This window comes from Tamandua tetradactyla, chromosome 4, assembly GCF_023851605.1.
Source record: "Tamandua tetradactyla isolate mTamTet1 chromosome 4, mTamTet1.pri, whole genome shotgun sequence".
Classification (NCBI taxonomy): Eukaryota; Metazoa; Chordata; class Mammalia; order Pilosa; family Myrmecophagidae; genus Tamandua; species Tamandua tetradactyla.
In genome coordinates, this window is record NC_135330.1 from 117,008,093 (window position 1) to 117,023,816 (window position 15,724).

The 15,724-nt window shown below is 39.4% G+C and overlaps 1 protein-coding gene across 8 annotated transcripts in view; it reads right to left on the reverse strand.

Annotated features, from left to right (window-relative positions):
• DGKH (diacylglycerol kinase eta) overlaps positions 1 to 15,724 on the reverse strand; it is a 212,010-nt gene that overhangs the window by 99,771 nt on the left and 96,515 nt on the right. For 5 of the 8 annotated variants that reach the window (XM_077158350.1, XM_077158353.1, XM_077158351.1 and 2 more), the window contains 2 exons: positions 11,400 to 11,510; positions 8,602 to 8,682 (listed from right to left, as the gene is read on the reverse strand). In XM_077158350.1, coding sequence (XP_077014465.1) covers positions 8,602 to 8,682; positions 11,400 to 11,510 — 192 coding nt within the window. Of the gene's footprint in view, positions 1 to 728; positions 5,610 to 8,601; positions 8,683 to 11,399; positions 11,511 to 15,724 lie in introns of those variants that run through there. The other 3 variants (XM_077158355.1, XM_077158352.1, XM_077158358.1) reach the window with 3 other exon arrangements.

A 15,724-nucleotide genomic window follows, 5' to 3' on the forward strand; every position in this document is an offset into this window, starting at 1 on the left:
ATACCTGTAAGAGGTATTTTTCTGGGTTACATTTTTGGGAAAGATGCAAAATTTTTTCACTAAAGGAAAATATAAATATGGTACATTCACAGAAACAATGATATTAGAAGATATTTCAATTCTCAAAACCTAATGCAAATTATAGAAAAAGAAATACATCATAACATATATAAATATAACATATATTAAATAAATTGATTTATGTAAGTTGTATATAAATCAATTTATAAAGGCAAAACCACAACCACTTAAAATTTCATTAATGTGCTATTATTTTAGAATGCAGTAAAACATTTTAATTAGCATACACATAAAAAAATACCTAAGATTTGGGGTTTGCTGCTATCAGGCCTCTAGTTATTACGTAAGTAGAAAGGGTGGCCAATGCAATGGTTAATGAAAGGCAAGAAATGTTTGTAAGGCTTACCATTGTTATAAAAATAATTTGAATTATGACATAAAGATTTCAAATATTTACAACCCAACGTTATGGGGGGCAGGGGGAGGAAACTGTGTTCTCCAAGCTAAAAGTAGAAATAGCATTTTTCTGCCAAAGCAAAACTACAGTTTAAAAAAACATATATTTCTTCATTCATTTACTCATTCATTTATTCAAGAAATATGCCAGGGACTAGGCTGGAGGATTCAATGGTGAAGAAGACAAGGTCTTTGCGCCTACAAGGAGATTTCAGTCTCCACCACCTCCGCTCACCCTCTCCCTTACATACCAAACAATGCAAACATCCCTGCACCGCACACCTGAAGGGTGGTGGTTCCGCGCTCGCTGTGTGGTGCAATGAGGCAGCACGTGCAGACTCCCTGGCACAGTGCTCAGCAATCTGCACATCCACACCTCCCTGCCTGCTCCCCAAACACAGAGAGTTGAGAGTGCCCGACTCTGTACCATCTGGGCATAGCTCTTCACCATCCAACCTCAAGAGACTCACTTCAGCATTCTGGATCTGAGAACCTTTCTTTCCCAAGGCACCTCTCAGCTCCCAGGAAAGAGGTGCTGGAGACATCTAATAATGGGCAGGGCCATTACCTCACAAGAGACCTGTTGTCAGATGACTCAAATTAGCAAGTCCACCTGAGCTGAAATTGTCCCAGTGTGAAATCACCCACAGGTCTCTGTCCTACACAAGGCAGTAAGGCAAAATCAACCAACCTCCTCTTCCATGCAACAGTCCCTAAAACATTTAAAAGACATTAAAAAGGGCCCTTGAATGCCAATCATGGAAATCCCAGGATTTCCAGACCTATTCATAATATAGGTCACCTCCCTCTGTGAGTTCTTTATTCAACATTTTTCTTTAAAATATGGTGCCAAAAATAGAATGTAATATTCTAGATTTGTGGTCTGGCCAGCAGGTACTTGCTATACATCTAGTAATGCAGCATAAGACTCTACTATTAACTTGAAGAATAAGAGACAACAGAATATGAAATAACCAAGTATTGGAATATTGTTTGAGCCATATTTATTTAAAACTCCTAATAAAGAGGAGGGTAAAAAAGTGGTCAAGAGTCTAGCATGGGTCCAGATGATACAGATGGTTCAGATTCCAGCTCTTACCATGCATCAGATGTTAACCTCCATTGCAGTAAAATGTGGATCAAAATAGTTTCTACCATTTGATAAAAAATGGGATGAGTTACCAGATATACAGTACGCAGAACAGAGGACTTCCTAATGATACGTAATAATAAATATTATCAAATGAGGAAGGCAACTTGTCTAAGTGGTTATTTATTTAGCGGGTTGTCTAAACAGCTGCCTGTTATGAGTATTCACAAATGACATGAAAGAAAAATAACCATTAGTGGCTTCCTTTGTGGTCCCAGAAGACTGAGATATTACTGGATAAAAGTAAATTGACACTCTCTTAGCTCAAAGGATCTGATATCTCTTTTAAGAGAGAAGATGAACTGAACTATATAAACTGAGGGGAAGCTAAGCAGAAAACAGAATAAACAAAAAGTAAACACTTATAAAGAAACACATTCTTGAGAACTTTGTTCTCCAACAAAAACACAGTCTGCTTATTTCAATTACACTATTGATGTGAGGGCAATTCAGAGTATACAAAAATGATACATCATAAATTTTCTTGCAATTCTAACTGAATATATAATATCTGGATTTTATGTGACTTTAAAGTGTGCTCTCTTAGGAAGAATCATAATCGGACACTAATTGACTCTCAGTATTATCTGCTTTGGCAAAAGACCCCTGAACTAAAATGATTCTTTGTTCCAGTCCTCAACTGATTCTAAAAATAAGGGCTACTGCATGGTGTCTGCACTTCATATGACCTGACGAAGCCAGGCTGGATTTGCAATAACCATGGGCTTTCACACCTGCAAATAGCTAACTCCAAGCGCTAAGGGTGATTAAATAAACCCAATGAGTTACATCTGTTTTCCTTTCTAGGTTAAACAAACAAAAAAAAAAAGGTATTTTCTTTACAAACCTTCACGAGGAATTTTAACAATGTCAATACAATAATTTCCTTAAAACGATGACTGATTTATGTGGTTAATCTTTAGCCTAATCTTCATTAAAAAGTAAAGAAAACAGTCACTTGAACAGCATGTTCTGAAAGCCTAGTAGCCATGTGCTACATGACTCTTCTTGCTAAAGCTCTTCTTTAGCAGATAAATTTTACCTAAAAAGGAACTACTGCAATTTCATTCATTACAGAAGAGGGGCTTTCCCGAATTAATATAAGACAAAAGTGGAAATAAATCTTCACTATATCTTTGAAAGAAAAGCAGTATGCCAGGATTTCTTAAGATAAAGTTCAGCCAGATTCTCCTTCAAAATTCCAAAATTTAGGCAATTGAGTACATACAGCACACTATCACTCATGTAGGGAACAGGCGGATAATAAATTCAGGACAAGAGCAGCGAACATTTATTAAATTCTACATGCTCATCACTACCCTAAAAGGCAGGATTTATTGTTATCCTCATTTACAAATGAGGAAGCTGAGATTTAGAAGTAGGTCAACTAATTATTCCAAAGTCATGGAACTAGAAGCGGCTGAGCCAGGACCCTGAACCAGGCTGTTTGACTTCATAGTCTAAATTCTTACCCTCTGCAAGTGGATTAAGAGTCCTGAGTCTTTTTTTCCAATGTTGCACCAGCATGCCCATGGGAAAACCAGTCATTCTCTCTAGTCTAATATGAGAACACATTCATATACAGTATAGGGTTGTGTTAAGGGTAAAAATGTTAAATGAAAACAAAACTCCAAAATGCCATCCAAACATCAATTTAAAAAAAAGAAAAGAAAAATTTTTAAAAAGCACGTGCAGAAGAAGAAAAGAACATATTATAAATGCCACCAGTAACTGCGGAAAAGGCCATTGTATGACACCCAGGGGTGAAAGTCTCCCTGGCAGCATGGGATATGACTCCCAGGGATGAGCCTGGCCCTGGCATGGTGGGATCAGTAATGCCTTCCTGACAAAGAATTGTAACAAATAAGGTATTGGTGGCTGAGAGAGTTCAAATAGTCAAGGGGCTACTCTGAAGGCTACTCTTACGCAAGCTTCATATAGACATTGCTACTTATCATAATTTGCCAAATCCCAACCAAAACCACTCCTGCCAACCCTAAAGAACACCAAGGGCTTTATCTGAGATTTTACAAAAGTTCCATGCACTGTGATTACTTTCCAGAGACCCACAACCTCCAGTTGGGTTCCTAGGCCAGATAAGTCCTGAAACCCAGATGGTCCAACCTCTCCAGAAAATCAACTAGTTCCATTCCCCTAACCCATATTATTGACACCCCTTTCCAACATGAAAACCTTAGAAAGGGCATAGCCCAAATACCCCGAAAGACTGGGAGAAATATCAAAGGAGAAGGAGGAGTTATAACGGAGAAGACTGGAAGTAACAAATGAGTGTAAGTACTGAATCCTTACATTTTCACTTCTTTTAATCTACAGTATCTTGGAGCAGCTACTAGTAAAAGCCTAAAATTGTGGAATTGTAACCCATACCAAACTCTGAAATCTGTTCTACAACTAAATGTTGTGGCGTGCTTTGAAATTTATTGCTTTTTTAGTATATATTTTCTTCATAACAAATAGGTAAATAAAGCACGATGGTAGTATTTTACCAGAAAGGCGGGATTGAGGTAAAGTTTAGTTTTTCCATTTTCCATCTACTATTTATAGATTTCCATATTCCTTTGTCAATATGTAACCATTAGGGACTTAAGAGAGAAGAGGGATGGCTACAGCAAAGCAGAATCTGGTCATTCCTGCATTCTCAAGCCTTATATCATCAAACTATACCATTTACCTCTGACATGAGCTAATCCAAATAAGAGAGTTGGTAGCAACTGTTATAATCTAGGAAGGTGGGATATTTAAATATTTAAACATAGGAAGAATTGACTTGTCAATTACTGGCTGGAAACATGTCTTTTTCTCCATTTTGTTCCCTGGAAAGTTCTACCAAATTGTAACTTTTTAGTCCCTAGATTTCCAATTCAACAAACTTCAAAAGTAGTGTTTGACTGAGTGAAGGGGTTCCTGAAAATATTTACGAAAAGCATCTATGTGCCTAAAATAAAGTTTCATCTTATTAATTAAACTCAGCAAATACTGACTGAGAATGCACTGTATGGTGAAAGATATGATAGCCTTTTATCTTCACTATAATAATAAATTTAATAAATTAAGTAGTTAACTAAATATTAGAATTTGGTACGATCCATAAGAAAGATACAATGGGAGAGAGACCACTGGCAGCTATAGGGCTAAGAAAGAACTGCATAGAGGATTTTAATAACCTCTCCAAACCCAAGCTTTTCAGTTCCATTTGCTTTTATCTACTCCAACACCCCTAACCCATATTATTGACACCCCTTTCCAACATGAAAACGTTGGAAAGGGCATAGCCCAAATACCCCTAAAGACTGGGAGAAATATCAAAGGAGAAGGAGGAATTATAACAGAGAAGAATGGAAGTAACAAATGAGTGTAAGTACTGAATCCTTACATTTTTATTTCTTTTAATTTACAGTATCTTGGAGCAGCTACTAGTAAAAACCTAAAATTGTGGAATTGTAACCTATACCAAACTCTGAAATCTGTTTGGTTACAATACCCTAGACTTTATCTTCACCCAAAATTGTTCCATCTTTGAAATCTTACATTTTGATTACCCTCAATTCAAACTAAATTCCAGATTCCTGTTAGGGAGATACCTATTGCCCCCTCCACTGGTCTCCACAGAAAGGAGAGGACTCTTATCCCACTCTCAGGGGACCGGTAGCTAATCTGAGTGGTAAAGCTGGTCAAGCCGTTCCATCCCACATCCCTCCACCTGCATGGCTAAGTAGGAATAAGAACATTTCAGCTGAAGCTTCCAAGTATTTATCAGAAGCCTTGTATTTATGGTTATTGGACCCTATTCAGCCATTAATAAAGCTGTCCCTCACTCTTTATGTTTCATTCTGAAATCTGAGAACTCAAAGGGGGAAGATGGGTGAGTCATTGATCCGTCAACTATCCAACACTCTATCTTTCCGTCCAACATGCCCTATAAACCAACACTGGATCAATTCTGTTGTTCTCTACGCCTATCTTTAAAAAAAAAAAAAAAAAAAAAAGCTCTACACATAGGAATTAAGGACATTACTGAATTTGAGCTCCAATCTTTGGTTGATGCTATTTATTGCTTAGTAATTTTCTACAGGTCTCTGCTTGGTTTCAATGTTCATTCTCTTTAGAAGCTACTCAAGCCTTCCTAAATTCTAACTCGTAACAGTGACACCGTCTTCAATTTCACAGAGAAAAGAGCTGTATTTGGGCTTGAATTACGTGAACTTCCTGCCCACACTTTCCTCCATAAGCCTCCTGTATCCTGTTCTATGCCAATCCCTTAATCAGTGCTGGTTCCTATTCCTTCCAGCTTACTCAGGAATCACACTCCATCAGTTATGCCCTTTCCACCTCTCCTGAATTTTCAACTTCTGGTCCTCACAGTTCTTCCTTCTCTCCATTTAAACACACTCAAATTCCATTTTAAAAACAAAGCAAATGTCAATGGTGTTGGCAGCCCCTGCTGCACCTCCTCTAGCTGGCCGAGCTCCAGCCGAAGGAGAGGGAGGTAAGTAAGGAGGTCTCTACACCGTGGCTCATACAAAGCAGACTGCCCCACAAATCAACAGGTGGCAAAGCACCCAGGAAACAACAGGCTGCAGAAGTTTCTCGCAAGAGTGCTCCCTCTACTGGCGGGGTGAAGAAACCTCACAGTCACGGGCCTGGTACTGAGGCACTCTGTGAAACCAGACGTTATTAGAAGTCCACTGAACCTGTGATTTGTAAACTTCCTTTCCAGGATGCAGTGCGATAAATTGCTCAGGACTTCAAAACAAAGCTGAACTTCCAGAGCACAGCTGTTGGTGCTTGTAGGAGGCAACTGAGGCCTATCTGGTTGGCCTTTTTGAAGCACACACCAACCTATATGTTAACCATGCCAAATGTAATTATTACGCCAGGAGACATCCAGCTAGCATGCTGCATATGTGGAGACATGCTTCAGAATCCACTTTTATGGGAAACATTTCATTCTTAAAAACATTTTTTTTTCCTTTTCTTTCTGTTATTAGTAGTTCTGAACGTTAGCTATTTCCCCCCCTAGGGTCAACTGGTACATAAGCACATGATTGCGAATGGAAAAATAGGGGACAGAAATCAGATATCGGTAGTTTTCCTGTTTTCATTTGTATGTGAATATTGAATATAAACGCAGGTACATAAAGCGTTAATGTAAGTCAAAATGTTTCGGTGAACAAGCTTCAACAGTTTAACTTTATAACAATTATAAATAAATCTATAACAATTATAAATAAGTCTATTAAATTCTTCTGGATAATGTCAGCATTTGGATTTTTTAAAAACAAGTAAATTTTTTATTGATGGCAAAGAAAGACTCAAAAGAGTCTTCTAGCCTGACCTGAGCATTCTTCTAAAAATACTTTCTCCCCTTTGTTTAATAGCCAAGTTTTCAGAAAAGGTAGGTGACTACCCTGACTCTCTCTATTTTTTAACTTTCATTCCCACAGTGCATCCTCATCTTCTCCGCCCCTGGAACTACTCACATCAGTGTGACCACAAGACTCTCAAGCTAACAAATTCAGCAAATACTTTTTCAATTCTTCTCAGACTTGACTTCCCTGCTGTATCTGACACTTACCAACTTCCTCCTTAAAAATCTTTCTGCTGCTTTTCTTACACCACCATTGCCTCTGCTTCTCCTTCTGCACTTCAGACTGAACAATCTTTATTGGGAAAACATTACACTTAAGCATCTTCCACAGGTTCTATTCCTGGTTTTCCTCCTGTCATACTCACCTCTCCCTGTGGACGGGAGGGGTCGGGGAGAGCAGAGTTATACCAAGAATCAGTCCATACACCCGTAACCCAAAAAGGCTAAATCCGAACTCATTTGTTTCCTGCCTCCATCCCTGTTCCTGCCAATATCTACTTCTGACCTAGCACTGCCCTGCTTTTGTCTATCTGTCTGTCTGCTCTGTCTGGAGTGCCTAAGGGATGGACACACACTACTGTCAGTAATGGTGCTTCCTGGAGCAGGTTGGGGTGGAGATGGGGCAACAACACAGCAATACAGGCCCTAAAATACATTCAACCCCAGATGAATCACGCCGAACAACAGAAGACCTAAGGAATATACTTCCAAAGAGCATCTCAGCTGAAGCTCACTGAACCAAGCTGTGAATGCCTTGAAGGAAGTGATGCAGATTAATTCATCCTGCATCCCTTGAGCTTAGCTCACATGCCCAGTGCACAGTGGTTCCAGCACATATTCTTTGAATAACAGAAGCAGAAGAAGGGGCTAGCTGAGCTGAGCTCTGGGGAACGGGTGGGAGTTCAGTGGTTTGTGGACTGGAGAGTAATCACTCAAGTCAGAAAGACAAGGAAGCCTCCCAGCACAGCCTGAGAACTGCCAGGTTTGTGGAGGAATAAGGACAAATAATGGTCGGTAACACTAGGATGCACGGATGTGATTTTACATATCTTTGGGTGATCTGAAGATGCAACTTGACAGGCAATGTTGAGCTGCAAGGTCTGAGGAGGCAGCAGAGTGAGTGGCGGCTGCAACAGAAGATGCCTCCAAATGAGTTACTAAATGAATTATCTACATGAAAAGAAATGAAGGCCTGAGCCACAGTAACTGAAGTAAGAGTAGAAGACAAGAAGGAAATATTATTTATAAGTTGAAGGCAAATGAACTTTCCAAATATTCAAGAAGAATGGAATAAACTGACGTATTAAATTTAGAGAAAGTGAAAAATTCAAAGCACTAAAGTTAAAAGGACAGCAAAGAAAAATAAAATACATTTAAAATAAAACCCCAGGTTTATTGAGCCTAACAATCCTGAATGGTCTTGGGTATTAGGATATATAATGTACGTACTAATGTTTATTGGGTGGGTAAGGAGCCCGAGATGCATAAGCCACACATCAAAGAGGACGGTAATCAAAGAGGCCACTCTGCTATTCTTAGGAAGGGTCATTCCACAGCTTTTGATTAGGTAGTTATCAGAACATACCGTGAAGCTGTTGTTAGCATTTTTTGTGCTGGCTTCAGCTACACTGGCATCTGAGAGGTCGACTTCATCAAATATCAGAGACTGTTAAAGAAAAAGAACACAAACAGTAAGTGAAAACTTTAGCAAATGCTCTACAATACTTTTCTACTACAGGGTCAAGACTATAAGACAAATTTCAGGAATTAGGAATAGAAAATGAAGAAAAAGTTAACTTCATGACACTTTGCAATTTCTTCTTTTAGGAAAAGTGCATGTGCACCATCTCATCTAGAAGTAAAACCATAAAATACAACTAACCCGTGAATCCCAAACCAAAAAAGGACTTTAAAGAACCCTCAAGCACACCGAATATAAATGCTCTTTACCCCTGGAAATATAACAGTTTCCATTTTTGGGGGTTAGCCATCAAGTGTGTGGCACACACACAGAACACACTTTCTCTGAAGCTTGTAACAGCTCTGACAGTGGCAGAGGCAAGTTCATTGTTCAGAGAAAGTTTGTTAAATGAGAAATGAGAAGATTGAGTTCTGGTTCAGATTATGACAAGTTACTGAACTTTCCTGAATTTTATTTTTCTTGTCTGTGAATATGTGTTCAAATGAGATGTATTTTGTAAATAAAAGCTGATATTTCTTTTATATTCTTAAAAGTGAATTTAGCGCCCCCCCCAAAAAAAATCAGGGGTAAACACTATAGATAGGAAACTTTTAAAAATTTATGAAGCAGAGATTAGGAAATTCTAATAAATCTATCCTTCCCACTTTTAGTCGGTCTTTGCTCACATTTATTACGGGTTCTTCCATCAAGGCTCCTTGAATACAGAAGAACGCCCCTTTCTCCTCTTAAACTTCATTCCACCCACCCCCTCAGCAAGATCTCTGCAGAGCTATGCAATCTATAGTTACCCCTTCCACGTCGTGACTTCCCACCGAGGGTCAATATATCAGGGTTGGCATAAGAAATTAAATGGGAATTTGGGGGGAGTTTTGCAGAACCTGCAGACAACATGCAAACGCCAGCAGATGACACAGGAAAAGCTCAGAAACTCAGAAATGTATAAAATACATGTATAGTATTGTAAATATCAACATATTTTATCTTTTAATACCATAAATACACATGATTTCTTTTTAAATTTTCATATTTATTTCTTATTTTTAAATGTCTTCTCATACAGTCTTTTTGCTTAATGTTGACCTACGTATAGCCTATGGCCTAATGCTTAACCCAAATTTTACAATAAAGTACAGTAAATACCCCACCCAAGAAAAAGAAAAAATTCAGACTTCTTCTCTGGTACCAGGGGGAGGGAGGTAAACCATTTTATGAGGATTTTCCAGATCATGGGGGCACCACGCCCCCAGCCCCCACAATGTGGAAGGGTAACTGTACTTCCATTCAACCAACTGGACTGTAAGACTTGTTTTCTGATGAAGGAATTTACAATCTAGTACTGGAGATGAAATAGATATAAATAATGTCAACATCAGGTAGACCACGAGACTATGAAAAGGGGAAGAGGAGAAACACAACAAAAGGCTATGCAAGTTCACAGACAGCTTCTCCAGCAGAAAACAATTAAGTCACTTCTCCTGGGAGTCATGGAAGACTTATCGGGGAGGACCGAACCAGAATTTTGACAGGTGGACCTAACCAGAATTTTGACAGGTGGAGACAGAGGGAAAGTCAATCTGGAGATGGGAAGCATCTCTGAAGGCTGTCAGGCAGTCAAAGCCATCTAGCACTGAATGTAAAAAGTTGGACTGGAGGGCGGGCCACAGTGGCTCAGCAGGCAAGAATGCTTGCTTGCCATGCCAGAGGACCCAGGTTCGATTCCCGGTGCCTGCCCATGTTAAAAAAAAAAAAAAAAAAAAAAAGGTGGAATGGATACTGAGTGCGGGCAGCCTTAAATAAGATGGTTTCATTTGGTGATTACAACTGTACAAACTAAGATTTAGACTTGTTTGCCTTTATAATGTACTGTATAACTCAACTAATTATATCAGTGACATATATTAATAAGTGAAAATTATTAATTTTTCAACTGGCACAATAGCAAGAAATCCTAATGTTTATTTTTAAGGTAACTACAATATCAGTGTTAATGGAGGCTCATCATTCCACAATTTTCCTCCTAAAACTGCAGCATTATTATATTTTAATAGATTCAGTGGAGTAAAGTTTCAACTGGCATATAAAACTTTATCTTAAACCTTGATTTTATTTTAATATGATGTTTATTATGAATCACTAATATACACGCATGTTTATTTGTGCCAGACACCAGGTAAGCACTGCATGCCCATTATCTCATTTTAACCTTTTCTCAACACAAATTCTGCCCATGGCCACCTCACAGGAGTATGCTAGAGCTGGAATATAAGCCCTTGTCCAGACTGCAAGCTATGATTTCTTAGCTTCTCTAGCAGCTCTCTCTCCTGGTCAGGACTGGTTTATAAGGTAAAATGTAGCAAGAAGAGAGAGGAAAAAAGCAACCTCCGGTGGTTTATTATATCTCATAACGCTAAATTCAATGCTCTATTTCAGTTGGAAGGAAGCAAACAAACTCCACTACAGCCTGTGATAAGCAGTAAGACAAGACTGTCTTTAGGGACAAGTCACAGGAATGACTCACACAGAAGCCCTCGGGATGGCAGGAGTGTGCTGTTAAGAGTGAATTCAATATAAAAGCAATAATGGTATGATGAGCTTCCCAGACAAAAATACATAGCTCACAGAACCAAAATTTAACCCGCCCACAACTACCATTGCTTGCAATTCATATTTTCTCTAAATACCTTTGAGTCCTTCGCATAATAAAGGGTACGGCCTCGAAGTTTGAAGTAACGTTTTTTCCACCTTTGGAAAGAACTGGTTTGCTTCAACAGTTGTCCCTCTTTCACACTGGTCTGGGGAGAAGCAGAAGCAAAATGACATGATTAAGATAAAGTTAAAAACCAAGTGAAATTCAAAATTAATGACACATCATTAACATTTGGACTATTTCCCAGGGTCTGCAAATTACGGGAGAGAATATTTTCTCCTCCTCACCGTTCAACCAAGGGAGCACATGTGCAAAAGCCCCAACGAGCAAAGATGATTCTGACATGGTTCCCTGGCTTTGAAGGCACATGTACTTAAGCCAGCACTTGCAGCACAAGTGAGCCACACACACACACACACACACTACCCAGCATACAGTAAGTATTCAATAAATGGCGGAGATGGTGGAGGTGCAGTATAATGTAACGATTTTAAAAAGAGCATGGGCTCTGGAGCCAGAAACCTTGTGTCCAATTCCTGGAGCCACCTCTTGATGACTCGTATGGTCTTAGTCAACTTATTTAATTTCTTCATGCCTCAGTTTACTCATCTGTAAAATGGGGAGGACAATAGGACAAACCTCAGAGTATTGCTGTGTGGCATGAGAGAGAAAATGTGAAGGGCTTAGGGCAGTGAATGGCACATAATAAGTGCCCATTAAAAGTTACCACTTGCTACATGTTATTATAACAAACACAAAGAACTGGACATGGAATTACAGAGAAGGAAGTATCAGCTTTGCCTTATAGACTTATAGGGAGCCCAAGATGGGTTGTGAAGTTACTTTCCAGAATGATCAGGATGGAAGGAGAGCATTTTAAGTGTATGCGGAAATAGAAAGGTTTAAAGTGCATGGATAATTGAGGAAACTTCAACCAGCTTTCGGTCATAAATGCAGGGTAGGGTTTGCAAGGAGATGAGCCTGCAGGAAGCAGGTAGAGGCTCTCTGACACTGGACCAGGCCTGCGCATAGCGCTTTATGTATGCTCATTCATTCCACTGTCACCAAAGTGATACTCCAAACCTCTCCGACCTCATCCAGGGACTCCCCCTGGCTAAGACCCCTCCATCACACTGGCCACCCTGCATGCTCCTGCCTTAGGGCCTAGGTTTACCTACTGGCTTCCTGGACTGCTCCTCCCTCAGATACCCATTTGACTAATTCCCTCACCTCACTCTAACCTCTGTCCTTCCCAAGGAAGTCTGCCTTGATCCTATGACTGAAAATGGCTTTTCTTATCTTCCCCACCTTGATCATATCTCCCCAAAGGACTCCCCATCTTCTAACATATAAGGAAATTGACTTATATTATGCTTTATTGTGCTACCCCTATTAGAATGAGGGGCATTCCCTATAGAATGCCCTATTAGTCTCTGAGGGCAGAAATCTTTGTCTTATGAACTGACATTTTCCAAATGCCTAGAATATCATCTGGCACATATACTACTATTCACACACACACATACACATATGTATATAGATATAAAAAATTTATTAATGGCTGGCAGGTGCTGAGATTAAATCCCTGTTTGACTCCAGAGTTTATACCCAAATGTTATACTATACTGTCTCTTACAATCAACAAGACATAAAATATTGAGAAAAGCTTGTTGTCTCTAACAAAGTAGTTAAGTTATAGTATTGTTTACTTTCAATTTCAGTGAGAGATTTACTCCAGAGCTTGCTCTAAGATTAGCCTTCAGGAACTGTCGTGAGATCATTAAAATTTAATGATGACAAGAAATTTTGAAAAGACCCCATTTTAGAGTCAGATAGGCAAACTTCACATTGTGCTCCCCCACGCACTAACATATGAACCTGGGCAAGGTACTCCAAGTCTCTAAGCCCCAGTTTCCTCACCTAAAAAGTGGCAATAATAATAAAAATGATAATAATAACAATTTTACAAGCTTGTTGCATTTAATTCAACTACAACACAATGCCTGTAAAGCACTCAGCATGCTGTCTGGGTTACAGAAAATATTCAATAAATGACAGAATTTGTTATTATTATACCATTACGGTATTAAATTCAGGGAATACTGGCCAGGCACCAAACTGTAAGAGCTTCTTGGAAGAAGTAAATAAGTGTTCACAGGCCATCACGAGGGCAAATAACTGGAGGAGAAAATCAAGAGATGAGGCTATGGGAAACAAGAGTCAGGATATACTGGCCACAATAGGGAGTCTGTTTCTCAATCCAAGGGCAAAAACCTAGTGAAATGTGTGAGCAGGAAAGTGACAGTGAGAAAGGAAGCAGAGGACCAATTAGAAGGCTGCTGCAATACCTCAGGGAAGAGACAGTGGTAGTTTGAGCTCAAGTTTTAGCATCAAAGAGATGGAGAAAAGTAGAGGAATTTGAGATGTTATTTTGGAGGCACAGGTTCTACTGGCCCTGCTGATAGATATCGTATTAGTTGGAGTGTGATGGTTTGAACCTATTATGGACCCCAGAAAAGATAATGTTCTTAAAGCTAATCCATTCCTGTGGGTACAGATCGAGTGTGAGTGGGACTCTTTGATTAGGTTACTTCAGGTGAGATGTGTCTCAGGTGGGTCTTAATCCTCTTACTGGAGTCCTTGATAAGAGATGAAATACAGAAAAAAGCCACTGAGAACCTGGGAGACAAGGACTCACACAGAAAGTCAGAGAGAAAGCCACTGCAGCCAGAAGCTGGAACCAACAAAACCCAGGAGAGAAGCCAAAGACCAGCAGGCGTCCCACGCGCCTTAAGGATCGCCGGCAGCTGGTCTTCAGGGAGAAAGCATCAATGATTGATGCCTTGGTTTGGATATTTTCCATGGTCTCAGAACTGCAAATTTGTAAGTCAACAAATCCCCATGGTAAAAGCCAACTCATTTCTGGTATTTTGCATTTTGGCATCTTTAACAAACTTGAACAGATGTAAAAGGCAAAGGGGAAGAAAAGTCTGAGCATTTGGCTTGGGCAACTAAGTGCAAAAGACTGAGGGAGAAGTGGTCTATAGGAGAGAGGGGGCTGGTCGGAAAATCAAAACTAGAGAGAACCATTAACTCAAAAAGTTTCAGTCTCCTTGGAAATTCATATGAGACATGCAAGAGAAAGGAAAAAAGGATGTGTTCTTAACATCCAGTCTAAAATTTACTAGAGTTCGCCACTGAAATCCATGAGTCCATTTAAACTCTAAACCTCTTTGGGGAACAGCCTAACTTACTGAGATGAGGGGGAAATGGGGATCATGCTTTAGGGCTCCCCATCCTGCACAGACTTCAGCCCACATGTTAAAGCCTCCTTTGTTCTTTATCCGGGAAGAGTGGCTGAGGGTCTGGTCCCAGACACCTACACATCTAGAAACTTAGGTCTGAGAGAAACACAACACAAGTGCTGCTAAATTCATTTTATGACTCAGAGATTCCATACGAATATTTGATGACATTGCCACGTGAGAGATTTTTGTTCCAAACAGTTAAATGCAGCATAAACACTTATAGAAGAAGGACCAAATCAAAGGGCCCTTGAGTACATCACTCCTTTCTGCCCAAAAAGTGATTGTAAACTGAGGAATAATACTCAAAGAAGGTGGCAGAAGTTATAAAGAGGGATCTGGGGTACTTGACACATTTAAGGAATGACAATAGGAACTTCTCCAGAAGAAAGAAAGCTCGTCATCATCTTTAATGTATCATAAAAGAGTGAAGGTGAAAAAAGTTGTAAAATGGGAACATTTTATAAAAATTCTAGAAAAAGATCAAATATTGCATAGGGAGAACATCATATACACTGAACTATGTATACATATGGCTAGGGGAAAGCCGATGAGCAAAATACAAACTGTGACTACAAACCGCAAAGACAAGCTACAGAATGGCAGGGTGTGAAGAAAGCAATTTCAACCAGAAACCAAAACAGAAGGACCAAATATGGTGTTGCTGCCCACAATACAAAAAGGAACCAAAAGGTAAAAGCAGTATCAATAGAGAACCCATCATAAACCTGTGAGGGTTTATGGAAATAACAGCAATAACGGCAAGAAACATCTGACAAGGCAATCATATATTTTAAGTTTCTGCCAGGTTAACGACACAATATAAGAATGAGCATATCATTTACCTTAATTGAATATAGTTTATACCCTCAAATTCTCTTAAACAAATGTTCTTGACCTTAATGTACATTTGAATTACCAAGCACTTTAACATACTGATTCTGGGGTGCCACGCCCAAAGATTCTGATAGAATTGGTCAGGGGTGCAGCCTGGCCATCGGGTTTTCTAAAAGCCCTGGGTGATTCTAACATGTGGTCAGGGGGGAAAAGCCCT